Genomic DNA, 27,835 nt, shown 5'->3' with positions numbered 1-27,835 from the left:
AAATGCTATTTTAAAAGTAATTCGATGATTGATAGGCAGCCAATGGGATTTGATCAACAGTGGTGTTACGTGGTCATATTTTTTTGCTTTGTGGATGAGTTTTATAGCAGTGTTTTGGATTATTTGGAGTCTCTTCTTTTCTTTTTGCAAAACATTGAACAGCAGAGAATTGCAGTAGTCTAGTTTTGAGAAAATCATAGAATGGATAAGTATGTTGATAGATTTTTGTTCTAGAAATGATGAAATAGATCGTATTAGACGGAGTTTGTAGAAGCAGGATTTAACAGTTTGGCTAATATGATTATGAAAGGTTAGATTATTGTCAATGATTACGCCTAGAATTTTTAAAGTAGATACTAGTTCTATTGGAGTGTTGTCACGTACGAATGAGGAAATTGGGGTGATGTATTTTCTCCAAGTAAAAAGCATTGTTTGCGTTTTCTGTATATTTAAAGAAAGTTTATTATGATTGAGCCAGTTTTTCACTGTATCCAGTTTACTATTAATTGTTTTAATTTCTTCATCTTTTTCGGGATCAAACGGGTAAAGAAGTTGAATATCATCAGCATAAGAGAATGAAGTAAAGCCCAATGATTGACAAGTAGTAAGTAGTGGGGAAAGGAAAATGTTAAAGAGAAGAGGTGACAGAATAGAACCCTGGGGGATTCTGAATGGTGAAGAGTAAGAAGTAGAGTGATCATCTTTGACTGTAACAATAGAAGAACGGTTAGAGAGAAAAGAAGTAAACCAGTTTAAGACCTGACCGCTGATGGCAAAAGATTCCAGACGATTAAGTAAAAGAGCATGGTCGATAGTGTCAAAAGCCGCAGAGAGATCTAAAGAAAAAAGAGCAACCGATTTGTGATGATCTAGGTAATAATGGATGTTGGTTATAAGACCTAACATTGAATATTCAGTATTGTGATGTTTGCGAAATCCCGTTTGATTAGGGTGTAGTACGTTAGATGATTCGATAAAGTCCGAAAGCTGTTCGAAAACCAGTTTTTCAGTTAGTTTTGCTAAAAAGGGTAAATTGGAGATTGAACGGTAATTGGATACGTCATTACGATTGGCATTATATTTTTTCAGAATCGGGGTAACTGTAGCTATTTTCCAGTTGGTAGGAACGGTGGCTGTAAGAAAACTATTTTTGATGAGTGAGTGAATGAAAGGGCCGAAACAAGAAAAAAAAATTTTCAGATAAAATGGGAGAATTAATTCAAATCGAGGATTTTTTAATTTAATTCTTTGAAAGACTCCTTCTATTTCTTTTAGTGATGGAATTTTGAAATTTGAGCATTTGGACATTGGGATAGTGGAGTTATTATTGTGAGATGGCTCTTCTATTTTATGTACAACAAAAGTTTTTTGTATAAGGGCAATTTTTTGACAAAAATAGTTGGCCAAGTCTTGTGCTTTGGGAGTAAGTTCTAAGTTATTGTTATTATTTTTGGACTCTGGGGTAATAGATTTAAGAATAGAAAATAATTCAGAACTGTTTTTGGCCTTGAAGATTTTGTTAGAGTAAAAAGTTTTTTTTGCTTGATAGAAAGATGCTGCTCAAGAGTTCTGCTTTGGGAGGGTTGAGAGGGAGGGATAGAAAGAAGCTGAAGAGGGAAGGCACAATGGGATGGGTGAGAAGGGAGGAAAGATGCTGTTTCTTCCTTGGAGGCTTGCGTCAGAAGGGAAGCTTTGGGCCGAGTACCGCTTGCAAGATAATATTTGCCATGGATGCCGGTGCCCGTTTGACAAAGAAAACATCGGAGAGGTTACATTACATTAGTGTTTTCTATCCCGCCAATACCTTTCACTTCTAGGTGGTTTACAAAAAGAGTTGGCCTGGGCATTCCCAGGGAGATTACAGAGTTGATAGAGTGAGCTTACACAAATTTAAGACTGGCGTGAGTGATGAGATCTGGGGGAGGGTTTTACAAAGTTTTTGTTAGTGCATTTGACAAATTTTTTGAAAAGTATAGTTTTCAGTTTTTTCCCTGAATGTTTTGTAGTTGGTCGTCTTGCTCAGTAGCTTGGAGAGGTGGCAGTCTATTTTTGTTGCTCTGGTTGCTAGTAGTTCGTCATATAGTTTTTTGCTTTGTATGCCTTTTGCTGGGGGATGAGTGAAGAGAGCCTGTGTTCTCCTTGGTCTTGATGTGTTATTTCTGATCAGGTGTTTGTTTAGGTAGCTGGGACCAGTTCCATTTAGGGCTCAGAAGAGGGTGCAAAGAATTTATATTGTATGCGTGCTTGTATTGAGAGCCAGTGTGAGGGAGTAGTGTAAGTAGTAGTACTGCCCAATTCAAGAAAAAAAAATTTTGATTCTAATTCAGCCTATTGAATTGGTTTTTCAATTCGATTTTCCTGCCCAATTGGGTGGTTTTTTTCAAACATCCTGGTGGGTTTATTTTATAGCCTCTTCACCCCCTTTGCCTTCTCCTAACCACACTGGCGCTGTGGTGTAAACAAAATAAACAAACAAAAAAGACTTTTCCTCTCTGTTAAATCCTAGCTCACGTTTGCGGTCTAACACCAGCTCTGGCAGGATATACATTTCAAATCTGACATATTGTAATCACAAAACAGAAAATAGAATTAGTTTTTCTATCTTTTGTTTGGTCGTCATTCAAATTTTGTTGGTCCCAGGCTCTGGTTGTCTTCTGATAACTTGCTTGCCAGGGTTTCCTTCTTTCTTTTTTTCTCCGTGCTAACCATCCATCTGCCATCTCTGTCCTCACCTTCTGTTTCCCTTCCCTCCCCAGGAGGTCTGACATCTTTCCTTTTTTTCATCTCCCTCCACAGATCTACCTATTCTTAACTACCCTTTCATAAGCATCTCTCCCTCCTTCCCCACCACCCCAGGGTCCACCATCTCTCCCTTTCTTTACCCAGCTACCCTCCTATCCAGTATCTCTATCTCCCCTCCACACCATCCCTTGTGTCCAACTTCTCTCCATTTCTGTTCCTTCCCTCCCTAAACCCCAATGTCCATCATCTTTCACCCTCTATTTTCAGACCCATTTCTTCCCCCCAAAGTCCGGCATATGCATGTCTCTTTGAACCCCCCCTTCCCTCCCTCCATGTACTTCTATACCAGGGCCCCCCTCCTCTGAGGGCCTGCACCCCTCTCCTGAGGGCCTGCACCCCACCCCTTGAAGGCCTGCCTGTCCCCCCCCTTGAAGGCCTGCCTCCCTCCCCCCTTGAAGGCCTGCCTCCCTCCCCCCTTGAAGGCCTGCCTCCCTCCCCCCTTGAAGACCTGCCTTCCCCCCTTGAAGGCCTGTCCCCCCCTTAAAGGCCTGCATCCCACCCCTGAAGGCCTGCCTGTCCCCCTTGAAGGCTTGTCTCCCCTCCTTAAAAACCTGAAGGTCTGCCTGCCTGGCCCCCCTGAAGGCCTGTCCCACCCACCACCCCAAAGGACTGCTCACTCCCCCCCACCCGGAAGGCCTGCATGTTCCCCCTGGCCTCCCCGCACTGTCTACCTTCGAGGAGCAGCCTGCAGACAAGATCGCGGTGCTAGCGATGTTTGTACTGCTTTGGAGCTGTATCTTCTGCCGCAGTCCTGCCCCTCCTCTGACGTCAGAGGCAGGATTGCGGTGGAGGAAACAGCTCAGAAGCAGTACAAACATCGCTAGTACCGCGATCTTGTCTGCAGGCTGCTCCTCAAAGGTAAACAGTGCGGAGAGGCCAGGGGGGGGGGAAACCGGACACCAGGGGGGGAAGCCGACAGCAGCACTTCCCGACTGACCCTCCCCCCTCGCCCTCTAAAGCAGGTGCGACAGCGGCTGGCCAGCAAGAGCAGTGCTGCCGCTCCTGCTTTAGGGGGCCAGGGGGAGGGTCAGCCGAATCGGGAAGCCAATTTTTTTGTTTGTTTGTTTTGAATCAATTCGAATCGATTCACCCGAAGTGAATCGGTGAACCGATTTGAATCGGGCAGCACTAGTAAGCAGTGGTAATGTGTTCATATTTTTTCAATGAATATATCAATCTGAGAGCTGTGTTTTGCACCGTTTGTAATTGTTTTAAGGTATAGTCGGGGCAAGACAGGTATAGGCTGTTACAGTAGTCCAGGAGGCCCAAGATTAGCGCTTGGACCATGAGTCTGAATTGTTCTTTGTTGAAGTATTTTCTGATTTTTCTTTGGTTGTACATATTTGCTAATGCCTTCTGGACAGTTTTGCTGATTTGAAGTTGTATGGTGCAGCCCTTATCTATTATTATTCCCAGCAGTTTTAAGTTGGGTTGGAGGGGGTATAGGATGGAATTTAATTCTAGGTTTGTTATGAAGGGTGTTTTGTTTTTTTCTGGAAGTAGGAATTTGGTTTTGTCTTGGTTCAACTTTAGTTTGTGATCTCTCATCCATTGTGATATTGTTTCTAGGGTTGTATGTATTTTGATTGTTGTGTCATTGGTGGATTTGTCGAAAGGCAAGATGATGGTGATATCATCTACATAGCTGTATGAGGTTATGTCTAATTTGTCTAGAGGTTGAAGAGTGTTGGGGATAGTGGCGAGCTTTAGGGGACTCCGCAGGGGTTGTTCCAGATTTCATTCAGATTGTTCTTTCTTTGTTTTGACTCTGTATTTCCTTGAGCAGAGGAATTGTTCAAACCAGTTGTAGTCTCTGCCTGCGATTCCTATTGCCTCCAGTGTTTGTAGTAAGATGTCATGATCTACCAGGTCAAATGCTGCGGTGAGGTCTAGTTTAATGAGCAGCATTTTTTTGCCTTTGTTTAAGTGTTGTTTGGCTATGTCTAGGAGAGAGAGTAGTAATGTTTATCCTAGGACAAGCAGGCAGCATATTTTCAACATATGGGTGATGTCATCCACGGAGCCCCATAGCGGACAGCCTCGCACGCAGACTTGCTTGTAGAACTTTCAAAGAGTTTGTGAGTGCTGCACCGCTCATGTGCGAGTGCCTTCCCGCCGAACGTGGTTCATAGACAACGGCGCGAAAGACAAAAGCATGCGCCGACAATTGAGCGCAGCGCGCGCCGCCGCGCCGCTCTAAATTACAGTTTTTAGGGGCTCCGACGGGGGGTTTTGTTGGGGAACCCCCCCAGTTTACTTAATAGACATCGCGCCGGCGTTATGGGGGTTTGGGGGGTTGTAACCCTCCACATTTTACTGTAAACGGAACTTTTTCCCTAAAAACAGGGAAAAAGTGAAGTTTTCAGTAAAATGTGGGGGGTTACAACCCCCCACACCCCCCAACGCCCCCACAACGTGGCGCGATGTCTATTAAGTAAAGTGGGGGGGTTCCCCCCACACACCCCCCCCCCGTCGGAGCACTAAAAACAGTAATTTAGAGTGGCGCGGCGGCGCGCGCTGCGCTCAATTGTCTGGGCGCGCCTTTGTCCCGGCGCGCTTTTGACCTGACACCACCGAACGTAGGTCATGCGTCTCCTGTAAGGTACCTCAGTTCTCAGTTTTCCACGGAGCCAAGAAGCACCTGTTTCTCAGCTCTACCGATTTTTGAGTTGCTTTCTCGCACTGCAGCTTTCTTTTTTTTCTTTTTTTTATTTGTTTCTTTCTTTTAGTCGCTGTGCGGCGCGTCTCTTAAAAAAAAACAAAAAACTTTTATTTTTCTTCCGTTGGTTCTCGTCCGTCGGGGCTTGGGCTCAGGCCTTGCCGCCAGCCCTCATTTGGTTGCGGCCGTATTTTTTTCTATGTCCCAGGCCTTTTACTGGGTTTAAGAAGTGTATCCAGTGTAATCAGGCGATTTCTCTCACCGACCCCCATTATTAAGTGCTGTTGGAGGTTGAGGTCCCAGTCCGGTCAGGGGACTATGGAGGAGTCTGAAGAAACAAGTTGCATTTTATATTAAATTAAACTACTTCTTTACCCTTCAGAAACATATGCCTGTTATTTTGGAATCTTCTAGTGATTTCTGCAGGCCAGCACATTACGTTTTGCTGCTTGCTGACTTTACCTATTGAGTGAACAATAAATAAAAGTATCTTCTGGCTGATGGTATGTTTTCTTCCAGCAGTGCAAATCCTGAATTTGAGTGATAAATGGACAAAGTGCATGCTGTTAGTGGATAGCTTAGAAATTACACTGAAAGGGTTTTTTTTTCCTTTTTGAGAAGACTTTTTAATAGTTGCCAAGTGTGTGATGGCAGGAAGAACTGCCTGCTTTTTAAAAAATGATTATTTCTTTACTGTTTTTGATCTATGCTAGTTAGTATGATACATGTATGTTCACTAGTGTTCAGACTGGCCAGTTTTAATTTTTGGGATCTTTGTGTCAGGAACTATTTTTTTTTAAGCATCTTGTATGAAATATTACCCAAAGGTGGTTTTGGTTGACTTTCAAAATACAAAATCCTTTATACTGATAGCTTTATGAGAGATTTGAGATCACTTCTGGCATATAGACAGATCCACCTTTGATAGTTGGTTTTGAACTGTAAATTTTTAAATAGTCAAGGAAAATGGCTAAAACCATGTTTTCTCTTTAGGTATTCCTTTTTACAGTTAGTAATATAGAAGTCAGTATTCAAAGCCATTTACCCAGATAAAACAGTTTTTAACTGAAAAATTCCACCACCTGCTCAGCTAAACATTTACTCAGGTTTCTATACTTTTTATATGGGTTAAAAAGAGATGTTCCTAGATGCATGTTAAGGTTGAGTTGATAAAATAGCATATGTATAGATTATTTTAAATTGCATGAGTTATCTCTCCCTCCCAGCTGTTTGCATAAATAGTAGGTGTAGAACACAAGGCCATTTTTTTATGTATATATCGTATTTTTTGCTCCATAAGACGCACTTTTTTCCCCCCAAAAAAGTGGGTGGAAATAAGGGTGTGTCTTATGGAGCGAATACCTCCCCCCCCACACCGGTTACCTTATTTTACTTCTGGCACCCTCCCTCGCTGGATGCAGCTGCCTCTCTAACGACAGAGCGACACGCAAGGCTGGCTGCCTGCTGGTTGGCTGATGCGGCTGCCTCCTCTTTTGTTCTGTAGTGGCTGAGCGGCACACAAGGCTGCCTGCCTGTTCCCATGCCACTTCCCTTGAGACCAGGCAAACAGCCTTGTGTGCCACTCTGCCGCTACAGAGGCAGCCGCCAGAAGTAAAATAAGGTAACGGGGGGGGCGCTGCCAAATTAAAAATATGTATCTGGGGGGAGGCCAGGGCCTGCCTGCCCTGCCAAATTAAAAATAAGGATGTAGGAGGTCGAGTCTGAGGCCTGCCTGCTTGAGGGAGGCTTTGGAGGGGGGGGGGAGGCCTGCCTGCCCTATCCCTACTTGCCTGCCAACCACTAGACCTGCCTGCCCTGTCCCTACCTGCCTGCCAGCCACTAGGCCTGCCTGCCCTATCCCTACCTGCCTTCCCTATGCCCTACCTGCCTGCCTGCCCTGTCACTACCTGCCTGCCAGCCACTAGACCACCAGAGGGGGGACAGGGTGCAGAGCTTGGCAAGGAGAATTTGGTTCAGAATGTTTTTTTTCTTGTTTTCCTCCTCTAAATCTAGGGTGCATTTTATGGTCAGGTGCGTCTTATGCAGCGAAAAATACGGTACTTTGTGACTTATTTTTGGAAGGGAAATACAGATGGTTTCTCTTTGAATAACCTGCATTGTTTGGAATAAATACAGGCAGCTCTAGAATTTTAACACATATACACTGTAGCCACTTACAAAGTTATCCCACTGTGGAAGAAAATGTTATTCTAATAGAAAACAATATTTTAAATCTTTAACAAATGGAGAAAGCATGTGGAAAATGGAAATCTTTCCAACCCCTCTGTGTGTGTGTCTTTAACTTGGAAAGTAAAGGGGATCTACAGTTTAATGCTTACTAAATATTTTTGGTCTGCAACCCCCCCCCCCACCCAGTCATGGTTATAGCAGCATCTACAACCATGTCGAGATGCATCGTAGTGACTTGTTTAAGTACTGTCCCATCCAGATTGTGACCCTAAACATATAATTGACATCTGGAATTTGTTGCTAGAAAAAGTGGTAAAAGTAGATAACGTTGGTTTGCTTAAAGGTTTTGAGAAATTCCTGGAGGAAATGTCTATATGCTGACTTAGAGTAAAAACCCAACGGGGAATATGAACGTAGGTACTGTATTTTCACTCCATAAGACGCACCATAGATTTAAGAGGAGGAAAACAAGAAAAAACACATTCTGAACCAAATTCTCCCTGCCAAGCTCTGCACCCTGTCCCCCCCTCTGGTGGTCTAGTGGTAGGCCGGGACAGGGCACAGAGCAGGCAGGCCTAGTGACAGGCAGGCAGGCCTAGTGGCCTAGTAACAGGCAAGCAGGCCTAGAGGCCTAGTGACAGGCAGGCAGGCCCCATACCCCCCAGTACCTTAAATCATCCCTGCATACTCCCACATGCCCCCCAGTACCTTAAATCATCCCCCCAAGCCCCCACGTGCCCTCCAGTACCTTAAATCATCTCCATCCCCCCACGTACCCCCAGTACCTTAAATCATCCCCCCACATACCCCCAGTACCTTTTTAATCATCCCCCTCCCCCCTACCTTTCATCATACCACCTTGGTACCTTTTTTAATTCCTCCCTCAGATGTCTGTCTCATCTATTTTCCAGCCAGTGGCGCACAGGCCAGAAGTGCAGAGATCAGGAACAAGCCCTCCACGCTCCCGCTTGGGCCCGCGCCAATCTTCGAATGGCTGCAGTCAGTTCTCGAGAGTCCCGCGAGAGCTGACTGCAGCCATTCAGAGATCGGCACGGGCCCAGGTGGGAGCGTTGAGGGCTTGTTCCTGATCTCTGTGCTTCTGGCCTGTGCACTGCTGGCTGGGAAATACATTGGACCACCAGGTACGATGGTAGCGTGCTGGTGGGTTTTAAAGATGCAGCGGTTTCGAGGGGGGGTTAAAAATAGGTGGCGGGGGTTTAAAAGATGTAGTGGCAGTTGTGGCAGCGGGCTTAACAAATTTGTATCTTCGCTTCATAAGACGCACTTATATTTCCACTCCCTTTTTGGGGGTGGAAAAAGTGTGTCTTATGGAGCAAAAAATACGGTATATAACAACAAAATCCCCTGATAATAATTAAGAGAAGGTGATAGCACTACTGTATCCAAAATAAATTTTTTTTAATTATAAATTTTTGTTTATATTTAGCCTCAGTGCAATAGTTAAAGCTTACGGGGCACTGGTAAACCAGTGTTCCAGGCTTAAACCGTTTGTGCCGGGCTATATTTCAAGCCCCACTGTGCACCATCATAGGCATATATAAGTGCACTGATTAATTATAGTGTAACCCAAATTAGGTGAAAATTACAAATGTGTATAACCACAAATCTAAATAGAAGTGCTATCAACTAATCAAAATTAAAGCTCAAAAATCAGCGTGTTTCTCAGTAGTTATCTTCGGTTAGTTACATCTAGAGAGTTGCGCGGGGACAGAAATCCCACCCGTCCCCGCCAAAGTCCCACCCGTCCCCGTGAGGAATCCCACCCGTCCCCGTGAGGAATCCCTCCGTCCCCACCCGTCCCCGCGAGGAATCCCCTCCGTCCCCACCCGTCCCCGCGAGGAATCCCCTCCGTCCCTGCCCGTCCATATAAACTTCAGAAATAGTTATTTCATTTAATTATGCTACTGAATTAAAGGCTCTGGTAGAAACCCATTTACAAATAAGCTAAAAGACTTTATTAATTTGAAAATATTAATTGGGAAGAATACATACTTTGCAAATGGGTTTCTACCAGAGCCTCTAATGTTTATAAATTTTTATCAACACAACTAATATACTACTTTATCCTGAAGCAAAATAAAAAAAAAGAAATATAATTCTTTTCCTACCTTTGTTGCCTGGTTTCTGCTTTCCTCATGTTCTCATTCAATTCCTTCCATCCACTATCTCTCTTCCTTCTGCATCTTCCATTTGCTCTGTTACTGTGCCTCTCCCTTTCTTCCCCCTTCCAAATTGGTCTGGCACCCATCTTCTTCTCTCCGCTCCCCCCATAGTCTGGCATCTGTCTTCTTCCCTGCCAGCGTCTTCTCCCTACTCTCTCTTCCCCATTTCCTTTCAGCGTTCTTCTCCCCCCATCTTCCCCATGTCCTGTCAGCGTCCTTCTCCCCCCTCTGTCTTCCACATGTGCTTTCAGTGTCCTTCTCCCCCCTCTGCTTCCCCATGTCCTTTCAGCGTCCTTCTCCCTCTCTGTCTTCCCCATGGCCTTTCAGCGTCCTTCTCCACCCCCCCCGTCTTCCCCATGTCCTTTCAGCGTCCTTCTCCACCCCTTTGTCTTCCCCATGTGCTTTCAGCATCCTTCTCCCCCTCTGTCTTCCACAAGTGCTTTCAGAGTCCTTCCCCCCCCCGCCCTTCCCATGGCCTTTCAGCGTCCTTCTCCACCCCTTTGTCTTCCCCATGTCCTTTCAGCGTCCTTCTCCACCCCTTTGTCTTCCCCATGTGCTTTCAGCATCCTTCTCCCCCCTCTGTCTTCCACAAGTGCTTTCAGAGTCCTTCCCCCCCCCCCGCCCTTCCCATGGCCTTTCAGCGTCCTTCTCCACCCCTTTGTATTCCCCCATGTGCTTTCAGCGTCCTTCTCCCTCCTCTGTCTTCAAGTGCTTTCAGAGTCCTTTCCCCCTCCTCCTGTCTTCACCATGGCCTTTCAGCGTCCTTCTCCCCCCCCTCCTTCTCTACCGCCCCGGGTGCAGCACAGCCGGCCAGGTCCCCTTACTTTTGTGGCACTTCCCCGACCGACTGACAACAGCCCCGGTCCGACAAACCTCCCTGCCCTTAACTGCGAATCTAAATTACCTTATTACAGCTGCTGTAAGAAGATAATTTAGATTCGCGGCTACAGGGCAGGGAGGATTGTCGGACCGGGGCTGTTGTCGGTCGGTCGGGGAAGTGCCACAAAAGTAAGGGGACCTGGCCGGCTGTGCTGCAACCGGGGCGGGGTGTGGCGGGGCGGACCGCCCCCTCCCTTGGTAGCCACTCGAACCGCGAGCCTACTCTCCTCCTTACCTGCACTGCCTGCAGCACAGAGCCAAACGGAAGTCTTCCCGACGTCAGCGCTGACGTCGGAGGGAGGGAGGGCTTTGTTTAAGCCCTCCCTCCCCTCCGACGTCAGCGCTGACGTCGGGAAGACTTCCGTTCGGCTCTGTGCTGCAAGCAGAGAAGGTAGAGAGAAGAGCCGCGCGACTGAGTACATCCAGCCCCGCAGGAACCCCGCGACCCTCGGAGGCGTCCCCACGGGATCCCCGCGACCCTAGGGGGCGTCCCCACAGGATCCCCGCGACCCTAGGGGCGTCCCCACGGGATCCCCGTGACCCAAAGGGGGAACCCGCGGGTCCCGCGGGATTCCCGTCGTCCCCGTTCCCGTGCAGCTCTCTAGTTACATCAGCCTTTGCAGCCTTGTTCAAAAACATCCCTCATGAATAGCCTTCTGCCAAATTCTCGAAAATTAGATGGAGAAAGCACATCCTTCAGTTTCAATACCTTAACCTCCTTTCTCAATCATGTAGTACTACCTTGCACTGCCCTTTAATTGTTGACTTAAAAATTTTTGTGTGTTGAATCTTAGCTAATAAGCAATTCTTTGTTTCATCTGTAAATTCCCTCTAAACCTCTCTTTCTAAGTCCTTCTACTTTTCATTGTAGTTTCTTTCTATACCAATTACTGTAAACCGTGCCGATCTCTACTTCTGTGGAGATGATGCGGTATACAAACTTAAGGTTTAGTTTAGTTTAGTTTAGTAAAAAAGACAAAACATTTCCTGTTATCCCTATGAGTGGAATATTGCTCACAAAAAGTGTTCAACAAAACTGATTGCCTTGTCAGTATCCAAGGCCCACCACTGATAATCCTCTTTTCTTTGATGTGAGCTAAATTTACTACCATCCTCCATCCTTTGTAGTCTATCACTCAAAAACTGTTTCTAACTTATGGCCCCTTTTACGAAGCTGCAGTAGTGATGCTGCTGTGGTAAATGCTTCAAAGCTCTTAGGAACTGAATGGGTTTCAGTGTATTTATTGCTGCAGTAACGCTACTGTGGCTTTGTAAAATGGACCCCTAGTTTATAACCTTAAGCCTTCTCTGCTTATTTCTAAATCATCTGCAGTACTGTATATGTGACAGTACTAAAATCAGTGCTGAAATCCATGCATTCCACATCCGTTTCACAAGTCTGATTTCAATTTTCTGGTCATCCATTAAAAAAAACGTTAAGGATAGATAAAATTATAGGAAATGGGTTAGAATTTTTTCAAAAGTGTTTCCCCCCTAGACAAAGAATGGAAGTAAAGCTTTAGTAAATCAAGATTAAATGACCGCTGGTCAATATATGAAGGCTATTTTGGTTTTAATTTCAGGTTTGGAAACCAGTACTGGTACAAGATCCTTTATCCAAAAACCGAAAAGCTCTGAAACTGAAATTTGATGTGAACTGGAAATAGTCAGTTTCACCGATGTGACACACGCTGAAGCCAGTGCAGGTGTGTGCGTTTCTCCTCTTCTCTGTGCAATTCAGGTCGGAGGACCTGAAAGTATGGCAAAGAGAGCTGCAGATTCCACTCATGGTGGCAATTTTATGGTCTTATGATCTGTTTTTTTTCTGACATTAACATTCCAAAATCTGAAAAATTCCGAAATCCGAAATATGCCTGGTCCCAAGGATTTTGGATAAAGGATCTTGTACCTGTAAATAGACTGGGATTAAGGTAATCGGAAAGGCATCTTTTTCATTATAGCTTTATTCTTTGATTCAAAAACCTGCATATTGGATCCATTGCTGAATTATAAAACTAAAGTTCACTTGTGCTGTGAGGGTTTTCATGTTACAGCTGTACACTTGATGAATGTTTCTCTTCTGTGCTGAGCAGCCCCCAGGTTATGAAAACAATCATTGTAACATACTTTCAGATTTACAAAGTAGTCTCTCAAATGAAAAATTAGGAAGTGTATAACTGTTCCTATATCATTCCATCTCCTGCTAAGTAAGATTTTATGGAATAAAAATTTGAGGTGAATGTGCTCTGTGTCTGTGTTTTCTGTTTTTTTTAAACTTCAACAAAGTTCTACTCTCCAACTCCCCATCCGTTTTCATCTTGTAACCCAGATTTATCCCAGGACAAGCAGGCATGATATTCTCACATGTGGGGGTGACGTCATCTACGGAGCCCCGGCGCGGACAGCTTTTCAAGCAAACTTGATAGAAGTTTCAAGTTTGCACACTGCACCACGCATGTGCGTGCCTTCTCGCCCACTAGAGGGCGCATCCCACCTCGTGGTCCTCAGTTCCAGTTCAAATTTTTCCGCGGAGCAAGAAAGCCCTGTGGATCTGAGCTCCAGTGTTTTTTGCCTTCTAGCTGCCGCGTTTAGTTTATTTTTCCATCGAATTAGTTCGCGGTACTGCTTTTTTCCTTTCGGTTCTTTTCAAAAAAAAAAAAAAAAGAGTATTTCGTTTTCGTCTGGCTCCGGGGGCTCCCGGAAGCCGTGGCCGGGGACGTCGGCACGTTCCCGGCCTTCTTCTTTTTCTTCGTGGATGTCCCGTCCTGTTACGGGATTCAAAAAGTGCAGCCGGTGCGAGAGGTTGCTTTCCATCACTGACCCTCACCGGTGGTGCATTGTCTGTCTGGGGCCCGAACATCCGACAGAGTCGTGTGATCGCTGCTCTACCTTCCAAAACAGGGCCCTACGTCGCCGCAAGGCCAGAATGGCGGATTTGTTCGCCGTCGACGCGCCGCCTAAGGCCTCGACGTCGGCCCCGGCCTTGACCTCGGCCTCGGCGTCCTCAGGGGCCTCGGCCTCGCCCCGACCCTCATCCTCGAAGGCGTCGTCAGTGAAGCAAGCTTCGGGTAAGTCCTCTGTTCCATCCCCTTCAGCAAAGAAGCCATCCTCGAGTCAGGCCAAAGCGGGTGGGTCGACCCCGGCCCCGCATCGGACCTCGACTCCGCACACCCCGAGGGAATACTCGAGACCGAGGTCGCCCTCCAGGGAGTGTGCCCCGGACTCGGAACTCCCCACCTTCGTGGGGATTCCGGCCTTCCAGGATCTCCTCCGAGCTCTGATCTCATCGGAGCTATCGGGAGCCCTGGAAGTGTTGCAGCGTGCTGCGGTCCCGGCGGCCTCGACCTCGGCCGGAGCGCCTTCGGTCTCGGAGGCCCCGGCCTCGGCCCCCTCGACCGCGGGAGCCTCGGCGACCTCGGTCTCGGGCACAGTGACCCCATTCATCTCGGTCCCCGGCCCCGCCCCGGACCTCGACCTCGGGGGAACCCCCTGAGCGGAGTGTAAGGCCCAAAGAAAAGTTGCGCAGAGTGCGCCGTCTTTCCTCCTCTTCCTCCGGGTCTTCCAGACACGCCTCGCCCTCGACGCGACCTCGAACAGGGCGTTGATCGAGGAAGTCTAAGCGACCTCGAGGCTCGCCTCGGCGCGACCGTTCCTCGTCGTTCGGGGGCGAGGCGCTGCAGGTGTCGGAGTTGCGCCTCGACAATCCGAGGCTCCTCCGTTCACCTCGTGGGAAGTCTTCCCGGGCCGCCTCGCCGAGGAAACGGGAAAGTGTCCCACGAACCCCGGGGTCCTCACCCAAGGGCTCTGCGAGGAGGACAACTTCCCCTTCCCCCTCGAGGGCCCTCGAGAGGGGATCCTGGGATTCGGGATCGGTTAGGGATCCTCATTATTCCCATGAGGCCTCCCCCCTCTCCTCGTTGGGGCGGTCGAGAACCCCGTCTCCCCAGGCTAGGCCGTCCTCATTTTCATCCTTCGTTCAGGACATGGCCCAAGCCCTGGGGATTGACCAGATGGTATGTTCTCGGTATTCCAAAGAATTTTTGGAGGAACAGGACCTCCCCACTCCTCCTAGAGAGGTGCCTAGACTCCCTCTCAACAGCGTCCTTCTGCAGACCTGGCTGAAGAACTTGTCAAACCCTCTTACAGTCACGTCTGTACCTTCAAAAATGGAATCGAAGTATAGAACGATTCCTCCTAAAGGGTTCGATAAGGCGCAGCTCTCACACCAGTCCCTTCTGGTGGAGTCAGCTCTTAAAAAATCACAGCCCTCACGGGTTTCTGCGACGGTTCCACCAGGCAGGGAAGGGCGGACCCTGGACAAGTTTGGCCGTCGCCTCTATTCAAATTCCCTGATGGCCACCAGGGTTCTAAATTACGCCTTCACCTTTTCCTCCTATTTGCGGGGTATGGTGAAGGATCTTCCTCAATATCGAAACTCGTTACCGGACTCCCAAAGAGCAGGATTCGACAAGTTTATGTCCAACCTGTCTCAATTGCGGTTGTACCTATTCCATGCAGTGTACGACGCCTTTGAGCTGGTTTCGAGGGTGTCGGCCCTCGCGGTGGCCATGCGCCGCTTGGCCTGGCTTCGCACCCTCGACATGGACCCAAACCTGCAGGAACGCCTGGCAGACTTGCCTTGTGTGGGGTCCGAGTTATTCGACGAGTCGTTGGATGCGGCGACCAAACGCTTGTCGGAACAGGAGCGCTCTCTAGCATCCCTGGTCCGCCCCAAACCTAGGCCCCCGCCTCAGAAACCCTTTCGGCCTCCGCCGCGCCGATACCCTCAGAAGTCGACCCCGGCTTTCTCGAGACCGCCTCCGAGACGTCCGTCTCAACGAGGCAGAGGGGGACAAACCCAAGCCCCGGCGCAGGGCCCTTCTAAGCCAGCGCCTTCCTTTTGACGGGCTGAGCGGACGGGGCGGGTTCCCCTCCGCACTTTCACAGGAACCCCTTCCTATCGGGGGCCGTCTCCGGTCCTTCCGGGAGGCATGGACCGGGATTACCTCAGACGCTTGGGTGCTCCGGATCGTCTCCGAGGGCTACTCGCTCAACTTTGTGTCCTCGCCGCCGGACAGTCCCCCGAGTCTAGTCCCCTGCAACCGTTCGCAGCTGCCGACCCTTATAACCGAAGCAAAAGCCCTCTTGAAGCTTCGGGCGGTCGAACCGGTCCCCAAGGACCAGTGGGGTACGGGGTTTTACTCCCGCTACTTTTTGGTCCCAAAAAAGACCGGGGACCTGCGCCCCATATTGGACCTCAGGAAGCTCAACAAATTCCTGGCCCGGGAGAAGTTCCGAATGCTATCTCTCCCGGTTCTGTATCCCCTCTTGGAGGAAGGGGACTGGATGTGCTCCCTCGACTTGAAGGAAGCATACACCCATGTTCCGGTGCACCCCGCCTGTCGAAGATTCTTACGATTCCAGGTGGGGAACCTCCACCTCCAGTACAGGGTACTGCCCTTCGGCCTGGCCGCGTCCCCACGAGTATTCACGAAGTGCATGGTGGTGGTTGCAGCAGCCCTCAGGTCACGGGGACTCCACGTGTTCCCTTACCTGGACGATTGGCTCATCAAAGCCCCGACCAGGGAGGGGGTTATCTCAGCGACCCGACAGTCTATTACCTTCCTGCAAACTCTCGGGTTCGAGATAAACTTTCCAAAGTCTCAGTTGAGGCCGTCTCAGTCTCTTCAATTCATAGGTGCGGTGCTGGACACGGTGCGCCTACGCTCCTACCTGCCGACCCAGCGGTTGGAAGCCTTGGTACGGATGAGCCGCCAGGTCTCTCAACTATCGAGGGTGTCGGCCAAGCGCATGATGATGCTGCTGGGCCATATGGCCTCGACGGTACATGTCACGCCGTTTGCGAGGCTACATCTGAGGATCCCTCAGTGGACCCTCGCGTCCCAGTGGCGTCAGGAGTGCGACCCGGTGTCTCGCCTCATTTCGGTGACTCCGCCCTTGCGGAAATCGCTGCGTTGGTGGACAGACTCTTCAAATCTGTCCATGGGGCTATTGTTCCGCACTCCGCCTTTTCGCAAGATCCTGACCACGGACTCCTCGGAGTACGCGTGGGGAGCCCATCTCGACGGTCTTCGCTAGCAGGGCCTGTGGTCGGCAGAAGACCGTCAGTGTCATATCAACGTGCTAGAGCTGCGGGCCATCTTCCTAGCACTTCGAGCCTTCGTTCACATATTGCAGGACCAGGTGGTCCTCGTCCGCACGGACAATCAGGTGGCAATGTATTATGTGAACAAGCAGGGAGGAACGGGGTCATGGCCCCTCTGCTCCGAGGCTCTTCGCCTCTGGGAGTGGGCGGCCTCCCGGAACATCTTCCTCCGGGCGGTCTACATCCAAGGAGAACGGAATTGCCTGGCAGACAAACTGAGTCGACTTCTGCAACCGCACGAGTGGACTCTACACTCAGCAGTTCTACGCGAGGTTTTCGCTCGCTGGGGAACGCCACAGGTGGATCTGTTTGCCTCTCCGGAGACACACAAACTACCACTATATTGTTCTCGGATGTACTCGCAGGACCGTCTGGAAGCGGACGCCTTCCTACTCGACTGGGAAGGGAGGTTCCTGTATGCATTCCCTCCGTTCCCTCTGATCATGCGAACGTTGGTACACCTAAAATCGTCCTCGGCCACGATGATTCTCATAGCACCTCGGTGGCCGCGTCAGCACTGGTTCTCCCTGCTGCTCCAACTCAGTGCCAGGGAGCCTCTCCCCCTGCCTGTCTCTCCTTCTCTGCTGTCTCAGAGTCAAGGATCCATGTTACATCCCAATCTGCAGTCATTGCACCTGACAGCCTGGTTTCTTGTTCCCTGACTCCTCCGGACCTGTCTCAATCGGTGAAGGAGGTGTTGGAAGCCTCCCGCAAGATCTCGACGAGGCTTTGCTATGCGCAGAAATGGACCAGGTTTTCCACCTGGTGCTCGTCTTTTCACCTGGATCCGGTATCAGTGCCGGTATCCTCGGTTTTAGAATATTTGTTTCATTTGTCGCGCTCCGGCTTGAAAACCACTTCGGTGCGGGTTCATCTCAGTGCGATTTCTGCTTTCCACCAACCTCTGGATGGACGCCCTCTGTCACTCCATCCCTTGGTGACACGCTTCATGAAGGGGTTACTCAGGGTTTGTCCCCCTCTTAAGCCTCCGCCCGTCGTGTGGAATTTGAATGTGGTCCTGGCTCAACTGATGAAACCCCCGTTTGAGCCACTTAACAAGTCCCTCTTGAAATTTCTGACTTGGAAGGCGGTGTTTCTAATTGCCCTCACCTCCGCCAGGCGGATCGGGGAGTTGCAAGCCTTGGTTGCGGACCCTCCTTTCACTGTCTTTCATCACGACAAGGTGGTCCTCCGCACCCATCCTAAGTTTGTACCTAAAGTTGTTTCTGACTTCCACCTCAATCAGTCCATTGTCCTTCCTGTGTTCTTCCCGAAGCCCCACTCCCATCCAGGCGAGACGGCGCTTCACACGCTTGACTGTAAGAGGGCGTTGGCATTTTATCTTCAACGCACCAGGCCTCATCGGAAGGTTCCTCAATTGTTTTTGTCCTTCGATCCCAATCGATTAGGGCACCCAGTTTCCAAGCGCACTCTGTCTAACTGGTTGGCCGCTTGCATTTCCTTTTGCTACGCTCAGGCTGGCCTTCCTCCCCCGGGTCGAGTCACGGGGCACAAGGTCCGAGCGATGGCAGCTTCGATAGCTTTCCTCCGATCCACCCCGATGGAGGACATATGTAAGGCTGCCACTTGGTCTTCGGTTCATACATTCACCTCTCATTACTGTCTGGACACCTTGTCCAGAAACGATGGCCGGTTTGGCCAGTCGGTGTTACGTAACCTGTTTTCATAAATTGCCATCCTCCCACCTACCCTTTTTTGGTTGGCTTGGAGGTCACCCACATGTGAGAATATCATGCCTGCTTGTCCTGGGATAAAGCACAGTTACTTACCGTAACAGGTGTTATCCAGGGACAGCAGGCATATATTCTCACAACCCGCCCGCCTCCCCGGGGATGGCTTCCTTGCTAGTTATGGAACTGAGGACCACGAGGTGGGATGCGCCCTCTAGTGGGCGAGAAGGCACGCACATGCGTGGTGCAGTGTGCAAACTTGAAACTTCTATCAAGTTTGCTTGAAAAGCTGTCCGCGCCGGGGCTCCGTAGATGACGTCACCCCCACATGTGAGAATATATGCCTGCTGTCCCTGGATAACACCTGTTACGGTAAGTAACTGTGCTATTTATGTTACAGAGATGCGTGACAAATTGAGGAAATGGAGGGAAGAAAATTACCGGAATAGTGAGCAAATAATTGAAGTCGGAGAAGAATTAATAAATGAACATGCTTCCAGACTTGGAGATGACAGTAAGTTTGAGAAATTCTCTGCAGTATCGTTTCTTGTTATGTATAATTTGCTTGATTTTTGCTAGGGAAGAAGATTGATATTGGCAGATTTTTTTAAATGAATTTAAATAAAAATAGGCATTTTTTTTTAAAGTTCTCTGTGTTATCTGCCATCTTGAATAAATGTGGTTGCATTAATTATTTATTTCTAGCCAGTTTAACACAGTGATACATTGCCTCCTAGAGACCTAATCATAAGATTGTTCTAATTTAAAAAAAAAAAATTATAACTAGTTTTTCAAATATAGCCCAGAATGATTAACAGTATTTCATTAAATGACTAGGCTGAGCCATCCTGACTATTAGGTTGTATTCCCTACTTACCTCAGGTGGATGTAGACAGAGCTGTTGAGCTTCAAAAAACTAACTACTGTAACTAAATATGTGTGTGTGTGTTCTGAATCTAAACTTATATTTACCAGTAATTTAGATCCAGAACAAAAAATTTTAAAGATTAATAGGAGTTGGAGTCAGTCAATGGCTTGGTATACTGACTCCACAGCCCTAGAGATAGAAAAATTGACTTTTCTTAGTGATATCATTAATAGTTAATGCTCTATAGCAGGGGTGTCAAAGTCCCTCCTCGAGGGCCGGAATCCAGTCGGGTTTTCTGGATTTCCCCAATGAATATGCATTGAAAGCAGTGCATGCACATAGATCTCATGCAGATTCATTGGGGAAATCCTAAAAACCCGACTGGATTCCGGCCCTCGAGGACCGACTTCAACACCTGTGCTCTATAGAAAATTGGTATTTTCTATACCGCCAACAGCCTGGAATGCCCTCCCGTGGGAGGTGGTGGAGATGAAAACAGTGATGGAATTCAAAAAAAGTGTGGGATGAACACAAAGGATCTCTAATTAGAATATAAATGGGCAAACTTTCACAGTCTGAATCCCCTAAAAGAGATGTTTTGGATAGTCTGTAGTGAGCTTCAGCAGCAACTTTAGTAGTTGGAACCTAAGGACAGTAACAGGTGGCCTTTCAAGGTCTATGGCTCAGAAATAACAAAGAAAAAAGACAATTTAATCATGAAATTGTAATGCATGTAATTACAGGGCAGACTGGTAGGGACCGTTCAGGTTTTTTTCTGCTATCATTTACTATGTTACACACATCTGTTCCTATGGTAACTTCTTTTTGCCCAGGTGCATTCTTTTCAGCCCCTGACTGCCATTAATCTTTGCATTCCCAATGTCTGAGACTGAAAGACAGCAGTGAAGATCTTTTCAAAAACCATCATACTCAAAGTCAACCCTAAAGGTTAAGGACTGTATTCACATTGTTGACACCCAGAGCACTGAACCTTTATACCACTATCATCAATCAGGGCAAATATGTGCACCCTATACTTCTACATCTAATGTACAATATTTGTCGAAGGCTACATTTAAATAATGTCCATGTCTGATTTCAAGTTTTAACCTTTGTCGCTGAGCCTTTTAGCATCTTATTAACCAATTTTCTCATTTTATCGTAGTTGCCCTTTTGAAAATTAAATGCCAGTACAGAAGATTTCTTTAGTGACATCAGATATCCACTCAAATTTAATCATGTTATGATCACTGTTTCCCAGTGGACCCAACACTGTTACCTCATTTCATGCATTTCACTAAGGAAAGGAGTAATTTATTACATCTAGGAATTTTACCTCTCTAGCACTCCCTGATGTTACATTTATCCAGTCAATATTGGGGTAATTGAAATCGCCCATTACACTATGTAACAATTTTTTTTTGTTCCTAGGTAATAAGTGTTCTTAATTGCCTATGACACAAAAGTATAGAAAATGGCTATTAATCCCCCCCAACTTCACTTTTGTGTCCAGGACACTGATATTTTGAAATTTACTTATAAGCTGCGCTTTTTTGACCCATTTCTGAATTGCCATGGGCCAAAATTGGCAGTAGGTACCTGCTGAACTAATTTTGGTCATAGGCCTTAGTAATAAGGCCCTTAGAGTAACTTTTAGAACTTCTATCAATATAAATAGTAGTACAGTATAACTATAGAGATCTTAAGCCCACTAGCTCAGTTCAGTTTCAACTGCCTAAATGGTAACACATCTGCAGCCTTCCGCACTGTTCCCTCTAAGCTGAGCAGGAGTCCTCCACCCACAGTCTCACCAATAGAGGGTGCTGTTTTACTGTCACATTTTTCAATTGTGAGGGACAGGCAAGTTCTGCAGGACTCCAGGGAACATACCTGTCCTTAGCGACTGAAAATATTCCACCCCCTAGTGGTAGCAATGCAGCTGGAGGACACCTGCTCAGCTTAGAGGGAACACCCAGTCATTTGCGGTCGGCGGTTCGCAGTCCCAGTCATTTGCAGTATTTTCCGACTGCGACCAGAAGAGGACAGCTGGAGAGGAAATCACTCGCTATATGAAGTGAAGGAAATCACTCGCTATATGCTCTGACCGCCTCTTCCTGCACTAAAGTCGGGCCTTACAAATCAGGAGCTGCGTGTCAAAGCAGCTCCTGATTATATGTTGCCACACTCCGTACACGAGGGGGTCTCTCTTTGTGCTGCCTGCCACACTCCGTACACCAAGTGTCTTTCTTTTTCCCTCCCCCTCTTTTCCTCTCTCTTCCTTTCTTTCAAGGTTTAATAAGTATTTTATATATAGTAATTGCATCCTTAGTAGACTGTGTGCTTTTATTTCCAATTAGTATATTTGTTTGCTTGAAATGATGGACTTAAAGTAAAAATGATTTCTAACTGGGATTCTGAAAAGTGTGGAGTCCAGCCCTGCCCCCCCCCCTCCCTCAGCCATCTTGTCCAGGTGCTGTGCTAGAAGGCACCTATTGCAGGGACATGGTTGGGTGTGACAGTAAAAGGACAAAAGACATGGCCAGACAGATGCAGCTAAGGCGAATACACAAAAGCGTGGATCAGTGCCTGCCCACTGACTGCAAGAAAATCCCCTCATGACATCACTGAAATAAAGACTGTCCTGCTCTGTGATGCACGATTGGATATGATATAGAGACAGCCCCTGCGTTTTGATGCATCCTAGGAAATCCCCCACATCTATAAAGCCAGAAGATCCCAGTGTTCGCTCTCTTTCCATTGTCCTTCGGACCAGTGCTGGACCAAGCTGCAGCCTCTGCAAACATGTGCTTCTAAACATGTGCTTTTTCGGGCCTATCCGGTGGCCTTCTAAGGATTTTTCAACCACCAGTGTGAGTAACTTTGAACTTTTAATCTTAGATAAATTTTGTCTGTGTATGTCTATTAATTCTTTGCTCAAAAAAGATCCCATCTGTAACTTTCTACCAGCTTGGTTGTAATTTTATACCTGCTCTAAAAAGAATTACATTTTCAGTTTATTTGTAAATGTTCTGGGTCTTGGTCCTTGATTCATATATATTTAATTACAGAGCGAGTGTTAATCAAGCGAGCTAACTTCCCTCCAAATTAATATTTCTTTATAAAATATATTCCTCCCTATGAGAGTGATATATTTTATTGGTGGAGAATAATAATAATTTTTATAACACCAAAAACCTCTGGAAGTTAAGACAGTTTTGTTTCTCACTAGGATGGTTGAATTTTCTGCTATAAAATTTCTTAGAATGTTTAATTTTTTTAAATATTGAAATTATAACAATTTTGATGTTTGAAAATATATCATATATGAAATATGTTCCAAGAATCTCGTACATGTTAGTCATAGGTGAAATAAATTTGTTTTCCTTACCACAATTTCATTTTGTTCTGCAGGATGGTACAAAGGGGGAAAAGAGAGCAATGAAGTTTGCTATCCTAAGAATTTGATAGGAATCTGCTGACTGCTCAAGCAACTGCTACTTCTACTTGCTGGACCCTTCCACAAGTCAAATTGGCAAACTTGTGTCTGAAGTCACATATCCAGACATTCCTTCATCCATCGCTCTGGTGCAACATTGCCCTGAACTCTGCTCCCCATACCCACTCTCTGAGAGAGAAAGCAGCTATCTTCAGAAGAGAACAGCAAGTCAGAGAGTGAGAGTGATGACGTAGATCCAGTTTACGATATCAGCAGTGCAGCTGATATGAGAAACCCATACTAACCAAACCAAAAAGACCTCAACGACTTGATCAGAGATTTTGGTCTCATCAAGTTTAGTGCCGAGTTTTTGATGTCTAGGCTCAAGCAGTGGAACTTATTGGATGAAAAAAGTGTGCAAGTCACGAATCAGAGGAAGCATCATCAAGCTTTTTCCGTCGTCTTCACCCATCAAGATAGGCAATTGGAATCACCTGAAACCCAAAAGAGCGGTGTCCTTTCATTGACAGCTCACCCAGGAGCATCAAAGCTGTGCTGCTTCATAACAGGAACCAAGTACCCATCTCTTCCACTGGCTCACTTAGTGCACCTCAAAAAGGATTACAACAGCATCAAGAAATTACTAAGTGCCTAGAAATATGATAAGAGAAGCTGGGAGGTCATCGGAGACTTTAAAATGGTGGCATATCTAATGGTTCTCCAAGGTGGTTTTACCAAGTTTTCCTGCTATCTTTGCCTTTGGGAAGCAGGGACACAAAGGCATATTGCCAAAGGCGGGACTGGCCACAGCGGACCGAGTTCGCTATGGGGAGAAACAACATCAAATGGGAACCATTGGTGGACCTGTAGAAGGTGCTGATACCACCACGGTATGTTGAATTGGGCTTAATGAAACAATTTGTCAGAGCTCTAGTTAAGGCTGCCTTTAAGTACATTCAAGCCATTTTCCCTATTCTGTCTGAGGCAAAGGTCAAAGCTAGTGTCTTTGTCGAACCACAGTTAAAGAAGATCCTGGAGTATAAGAAATTACCAAAGAAGCTAACTAGGAAGAAGAAAGTGGCTTGGAACAGCTTTGTTTGGGGCTTCCTGGGGCAATCACAAAGCTGAAAAATATGTGTATCTGGTTGAGAATTTGGTAAATAATTACAATAAAATGGGCTGTAGGATGTCTGTTTAAGTCTGTGTCCTTGATGCTCATCTTGATACATTCAAAGAGAACATAGGGAGCATACATGGGAGAGCAAAGTGAGTGCTTCCATCAGGACCAGTCAGCCTGACTTCAGTGCCGGGAAAAATGATGGAAACGATTATAAAAAATAAAATTGTGGAACATGTAGACAAACATGATCTAATGAGATAATCAGCATGGGTTCAGCCGAGACTGCGAGGGGATATGATCGAGACCTTCAAAATACAGAAAGGAATCGACAAAATAGAGCTGGATAAAAAAAAAAAAATATTTACAATGTCCAATATGACACAGACAAGAGGACATGGACTGAAGCTAAGGGGGGACAAGTTCAGGACAAATATCAGGAAACATAGAAAAAAGCAGCAGAAAAGGGCTATAGCCCACCAAGTCTGCCCATTCCAAGTATCCCCTCCCCTGAATTTACTCCCTTAAAGATCCCACGTGAGTATCCCATTTTCTCTTAAAATCCGTCACGCTGCTGGCTTTATCACTGGAGTGGGAATCTGTTCCAATGATCCACTACTCTTTCGGTGAAGAAGTACTTCCTGGAGTCGCCATGAAACTTCCCTCCCCTGATCTTCAGCGGATGCCCTCTGGTGGTCGAGGGTCCCATGAGCCAGAAGATATCATCTTCTGACTCGATGCGTCCCGTGATGTACTTATATGTTTCAATCATATCTCCCCGTTCTCTTCTTTCCTCAAGTGAATACAGCCGCAATTTTTTAAATCTTTCTTCATATGTGAGATCCTTGAGCTCCAAGACCATCCTGGTGGCCGTTCGCTGAACCGACTCGATCCTCAGCACGTCCTTTTAGTAGTGTGGTCTCCAAAACTGAACACAGTACTCCAAGTGAGGCCTCACCATGGCTCTGTACAACGGCATCATAACTTCAGGTCTCCTGCTGACGAAACCTCTGCGGATACACCCCATCATTTGTCTTGCCCTGGAGGAAGCCTTCTCCACTTGATTGGCAACCTTCATGTCCTCACTAATGATCACTCCCTAGGTCGCGTTCCGCCGTGGTCCTAACCAAGGTCTCACCATTTAGTACATAAGTTCTACGCGGGTTTCTCTTACCCAGGTGCATTATCTTGCATTTTTTAGCATTGAAGCCTAGCTTCACACAACGAGTGGTGGAAACCTGGAATGCTCTCCCAGAGGAGGTTATTGCGGAATCCACCGTTCTCGGATTTAAAAGCAAACTAGATGCACATCTCCTTACGAGAGGCATAGAGGGATATGGGTGACTAAAATTATGCCAAGTGTAAACCTGGCTGGGCCTCCGCATGTGCGGATCGCCGGACTTGATGGACCGAAGGTCTGATCCGGAGATGGCAGTTCTTATGTTCTTATGAGGGAGATCTTGCCTTGCCAATTTGTTTGACTTCTTTGAAGGTGTGAATAAACATGTGGATAAAGGTGAGCCGGTTGATATAGTGTATCTAGATTTTCAGAAAGTTTTTGACAAAGTTCCTCATGAGAGGCTCCTGAGAAAATTAAAAAGTCATTGGATAGGTGGCAAAGTTCAGTTGTGGATTAGGAATTGGTTATCAGATAGAAAACAGAGGGTAGGGTTAAATGGTCATTTTTCTCAATGGAGGAGAGTAAACAGTGGAGTGCCGCAAGGATCTGTACTAGGACCGGTGCTATTTAACTTATTTGTAAATGATCTGGAAATTAGAGCAACGAGTGAAGTGATTAAATTTGCAGATGACACTAAACTGTTCAAAGTTGTTAAAACGCAAGCGGATTGTGAAAAACTGCAGACAGGACCTTAAGAAATTGGAAGACTGAGTGTCCAAGTGACAGATGAAATTTAATGTGGACAAATGCAAAGTGATGCACATTGGGAAAAAAAACTTGAATCATAGTTACCGGATTATAGTGTCCACCTTGGAGTTAGCACCCAAGAAAAGAATTTGGGTGTCATCATAGGCAATACGATGAAATATTCTGCCCAATGTGTGGGCTTAGATAACCCTTGATAGGCGGTATATAAAATCCTAATAAACTTGAAACTTGAACTTGATGCTAGGAATTATTTTAAAAGGGATGGTTAATAAAACTAAGAATGTTATAATGCCCCTTTATTGCTCCATTGTGTGACCTCATCTGGAGTATTGCGTTCAATTCTGGTCTTCTTATCTCAAGAAATATATAGCGACACTTGAAAAGGTTTAAAGAAGAGTGACCAAGATGATAAAGGAGATTGAATTCCTCTCGTATGAGGAAAGACTAAAAAGGTTGGAGCTCTTCAGCTTGGAAAAGAGACGGCTGAGGGGAGATATGATTGAAGTCTACAAATCCTGAGTGGAGTAGAACGGGTACAAGTGGATTGATTTTTTTTTTACTCCCTCAAAAATGACAAAGACTAGTGGGACACTCGATGAAGTTATAGGGGAAATACTTTTAAAACCAATAGGAGGAAATATTTTTTCACTCAGAGAATAATTAAGATCTGGAACGCATTGCTATTGTGATAAGAGCGGATAGCGTAGCTGGTTTTAAGAAAGGTTTGGACAATTTCCTAAAGGAAAAGTCCATAGTCTGTTTTTGAGAAAGAGACATGGGGGAAGCCACTGCTTGCCCTAGATCAGTAGCATGGAATGTTGCTACTCCTTGGGTTTTGGCCCGGTACTAGGGACCTGGATTGTCCACCGTGAGAACAGGCTACTGGGCTTGATGGACCATTGTTCTGACCCAGTAAGGCTATTCTTATGTTCTTATATACTGAACTTCAAACACCACTACCAAGGACAAAATAATGAAAATATGATGGGAGACTACATCTGGAACTGATTTATGAAAGTGACTTACAATAATCACAAATCTCAAAAAGCTACTTGCTTCTAAATCTTCTGTGGTCATATTTGTATAACCTCAGTATAAATGCATGTTAATTGTGATTCATATGTTGCTTTTTATGACTTTATAAGAAAGAAAATATGAAAATTTGGTGTTTTCACATTTTAAGTAGGTAAATTGCAAAATTTGACTATCCTGGTCACAAATGCAAAGCTTTATGGAAATTATACTTAACTGCCTAGGAACAAAAATCAAGTTATATAGTAGTATTATACTATTTCCCCAATTTGCCAGTTTCCTTAATCTTTGTAATAATTTCTTCATCTGTCTGATCATTCTGTCCTGGGGACGGTAGTATACCCCTACCTGTATATTCTTTCCATTCACACATTGTTCTGTCCATATGGATTCCATGCTGTCATCTTTGTCATATAAAATGTTTGTTTAATTCAATTCCCTCTTTAACATATAGCGCAATACCCCCTCCAATTTGATGATATCTATCATTGCGAAATAATTTTTCCCTGGTAGCAGTGTCCCATTGGTTATCTTCCTTCCACTAGGTCTCAGAGATGCCTATTAAATCTATTTTTTCACTTAGTTCAATGTATTCTCTCTCACCTTGGCCCAGATGCACTAAATCAGCGATCACCTAACAATCGTTGCTAAACTGGTTTTGACTGGTTTAGCGATGATCGGATTTGCCGATCCGATGCAAAAATTGGCTTTCTTCATAGTTTTCTGCACAATCACTCATCCTTCGATCCAGCCATGCAAATAAGGTAACTAATATTGAAATGCCAAGTAAACTAGCAGAGCTATTGGTGCTCTAAAATGGCTTCGCGATGCACAAAAAAAAAGTGATCACATTTAGTGATCTGAAATAAGCAATTGTTCAAGACCAGTCACTTACTTGTTCTACCTTTTCTTTATGTTTAAATA

The 27,835-nt window shown here is 46.2% G+C and overlaps 1 protein-coding gene across 3 annotated transcripts in view; it reads left to right on the top strand.

Annotated features, from left to right (window-relative positions):
• Positions 1-27,835, top strand: part of EMC2 (ER membrane protein complex subunit 2) — a 145,130-nt gene that overhangs the window by 24,063 nt on the left and 93,232 nt on the right. For all 3 annotated transcript variants that reach the window (XM_033933214.1, XM_033933216.1, XM_033933215.1), the window contains exon 2: positions 18,971-19,084. In XM_033933214.1, the coding sequence (XP_033789105.1) occupies positions 18,971-19,084 (114 nt within the window). The remainder of the gene's footprint in view (positions 1-18,970; positions 19,085-27,835) is intronic.

Source organism: Geotrypetes seraphini, chromosome 2, assembly GCF_902459505.1.
Source record: "Geotrypetes seraphini chromosome 2, aGeoSer1.1, whole genome shotgun sequence".
NCBI lineage: Eukaryota > Metazoa > Chordata > Amphibia > Gymnophiona > Dermophiidae > Geotrypetes > Geotrypetes seraphini.
Note: the sequence above shows the minus strand (reverse complement) of the source record. Positions and strands in the feature narration are given on the sequence as shown.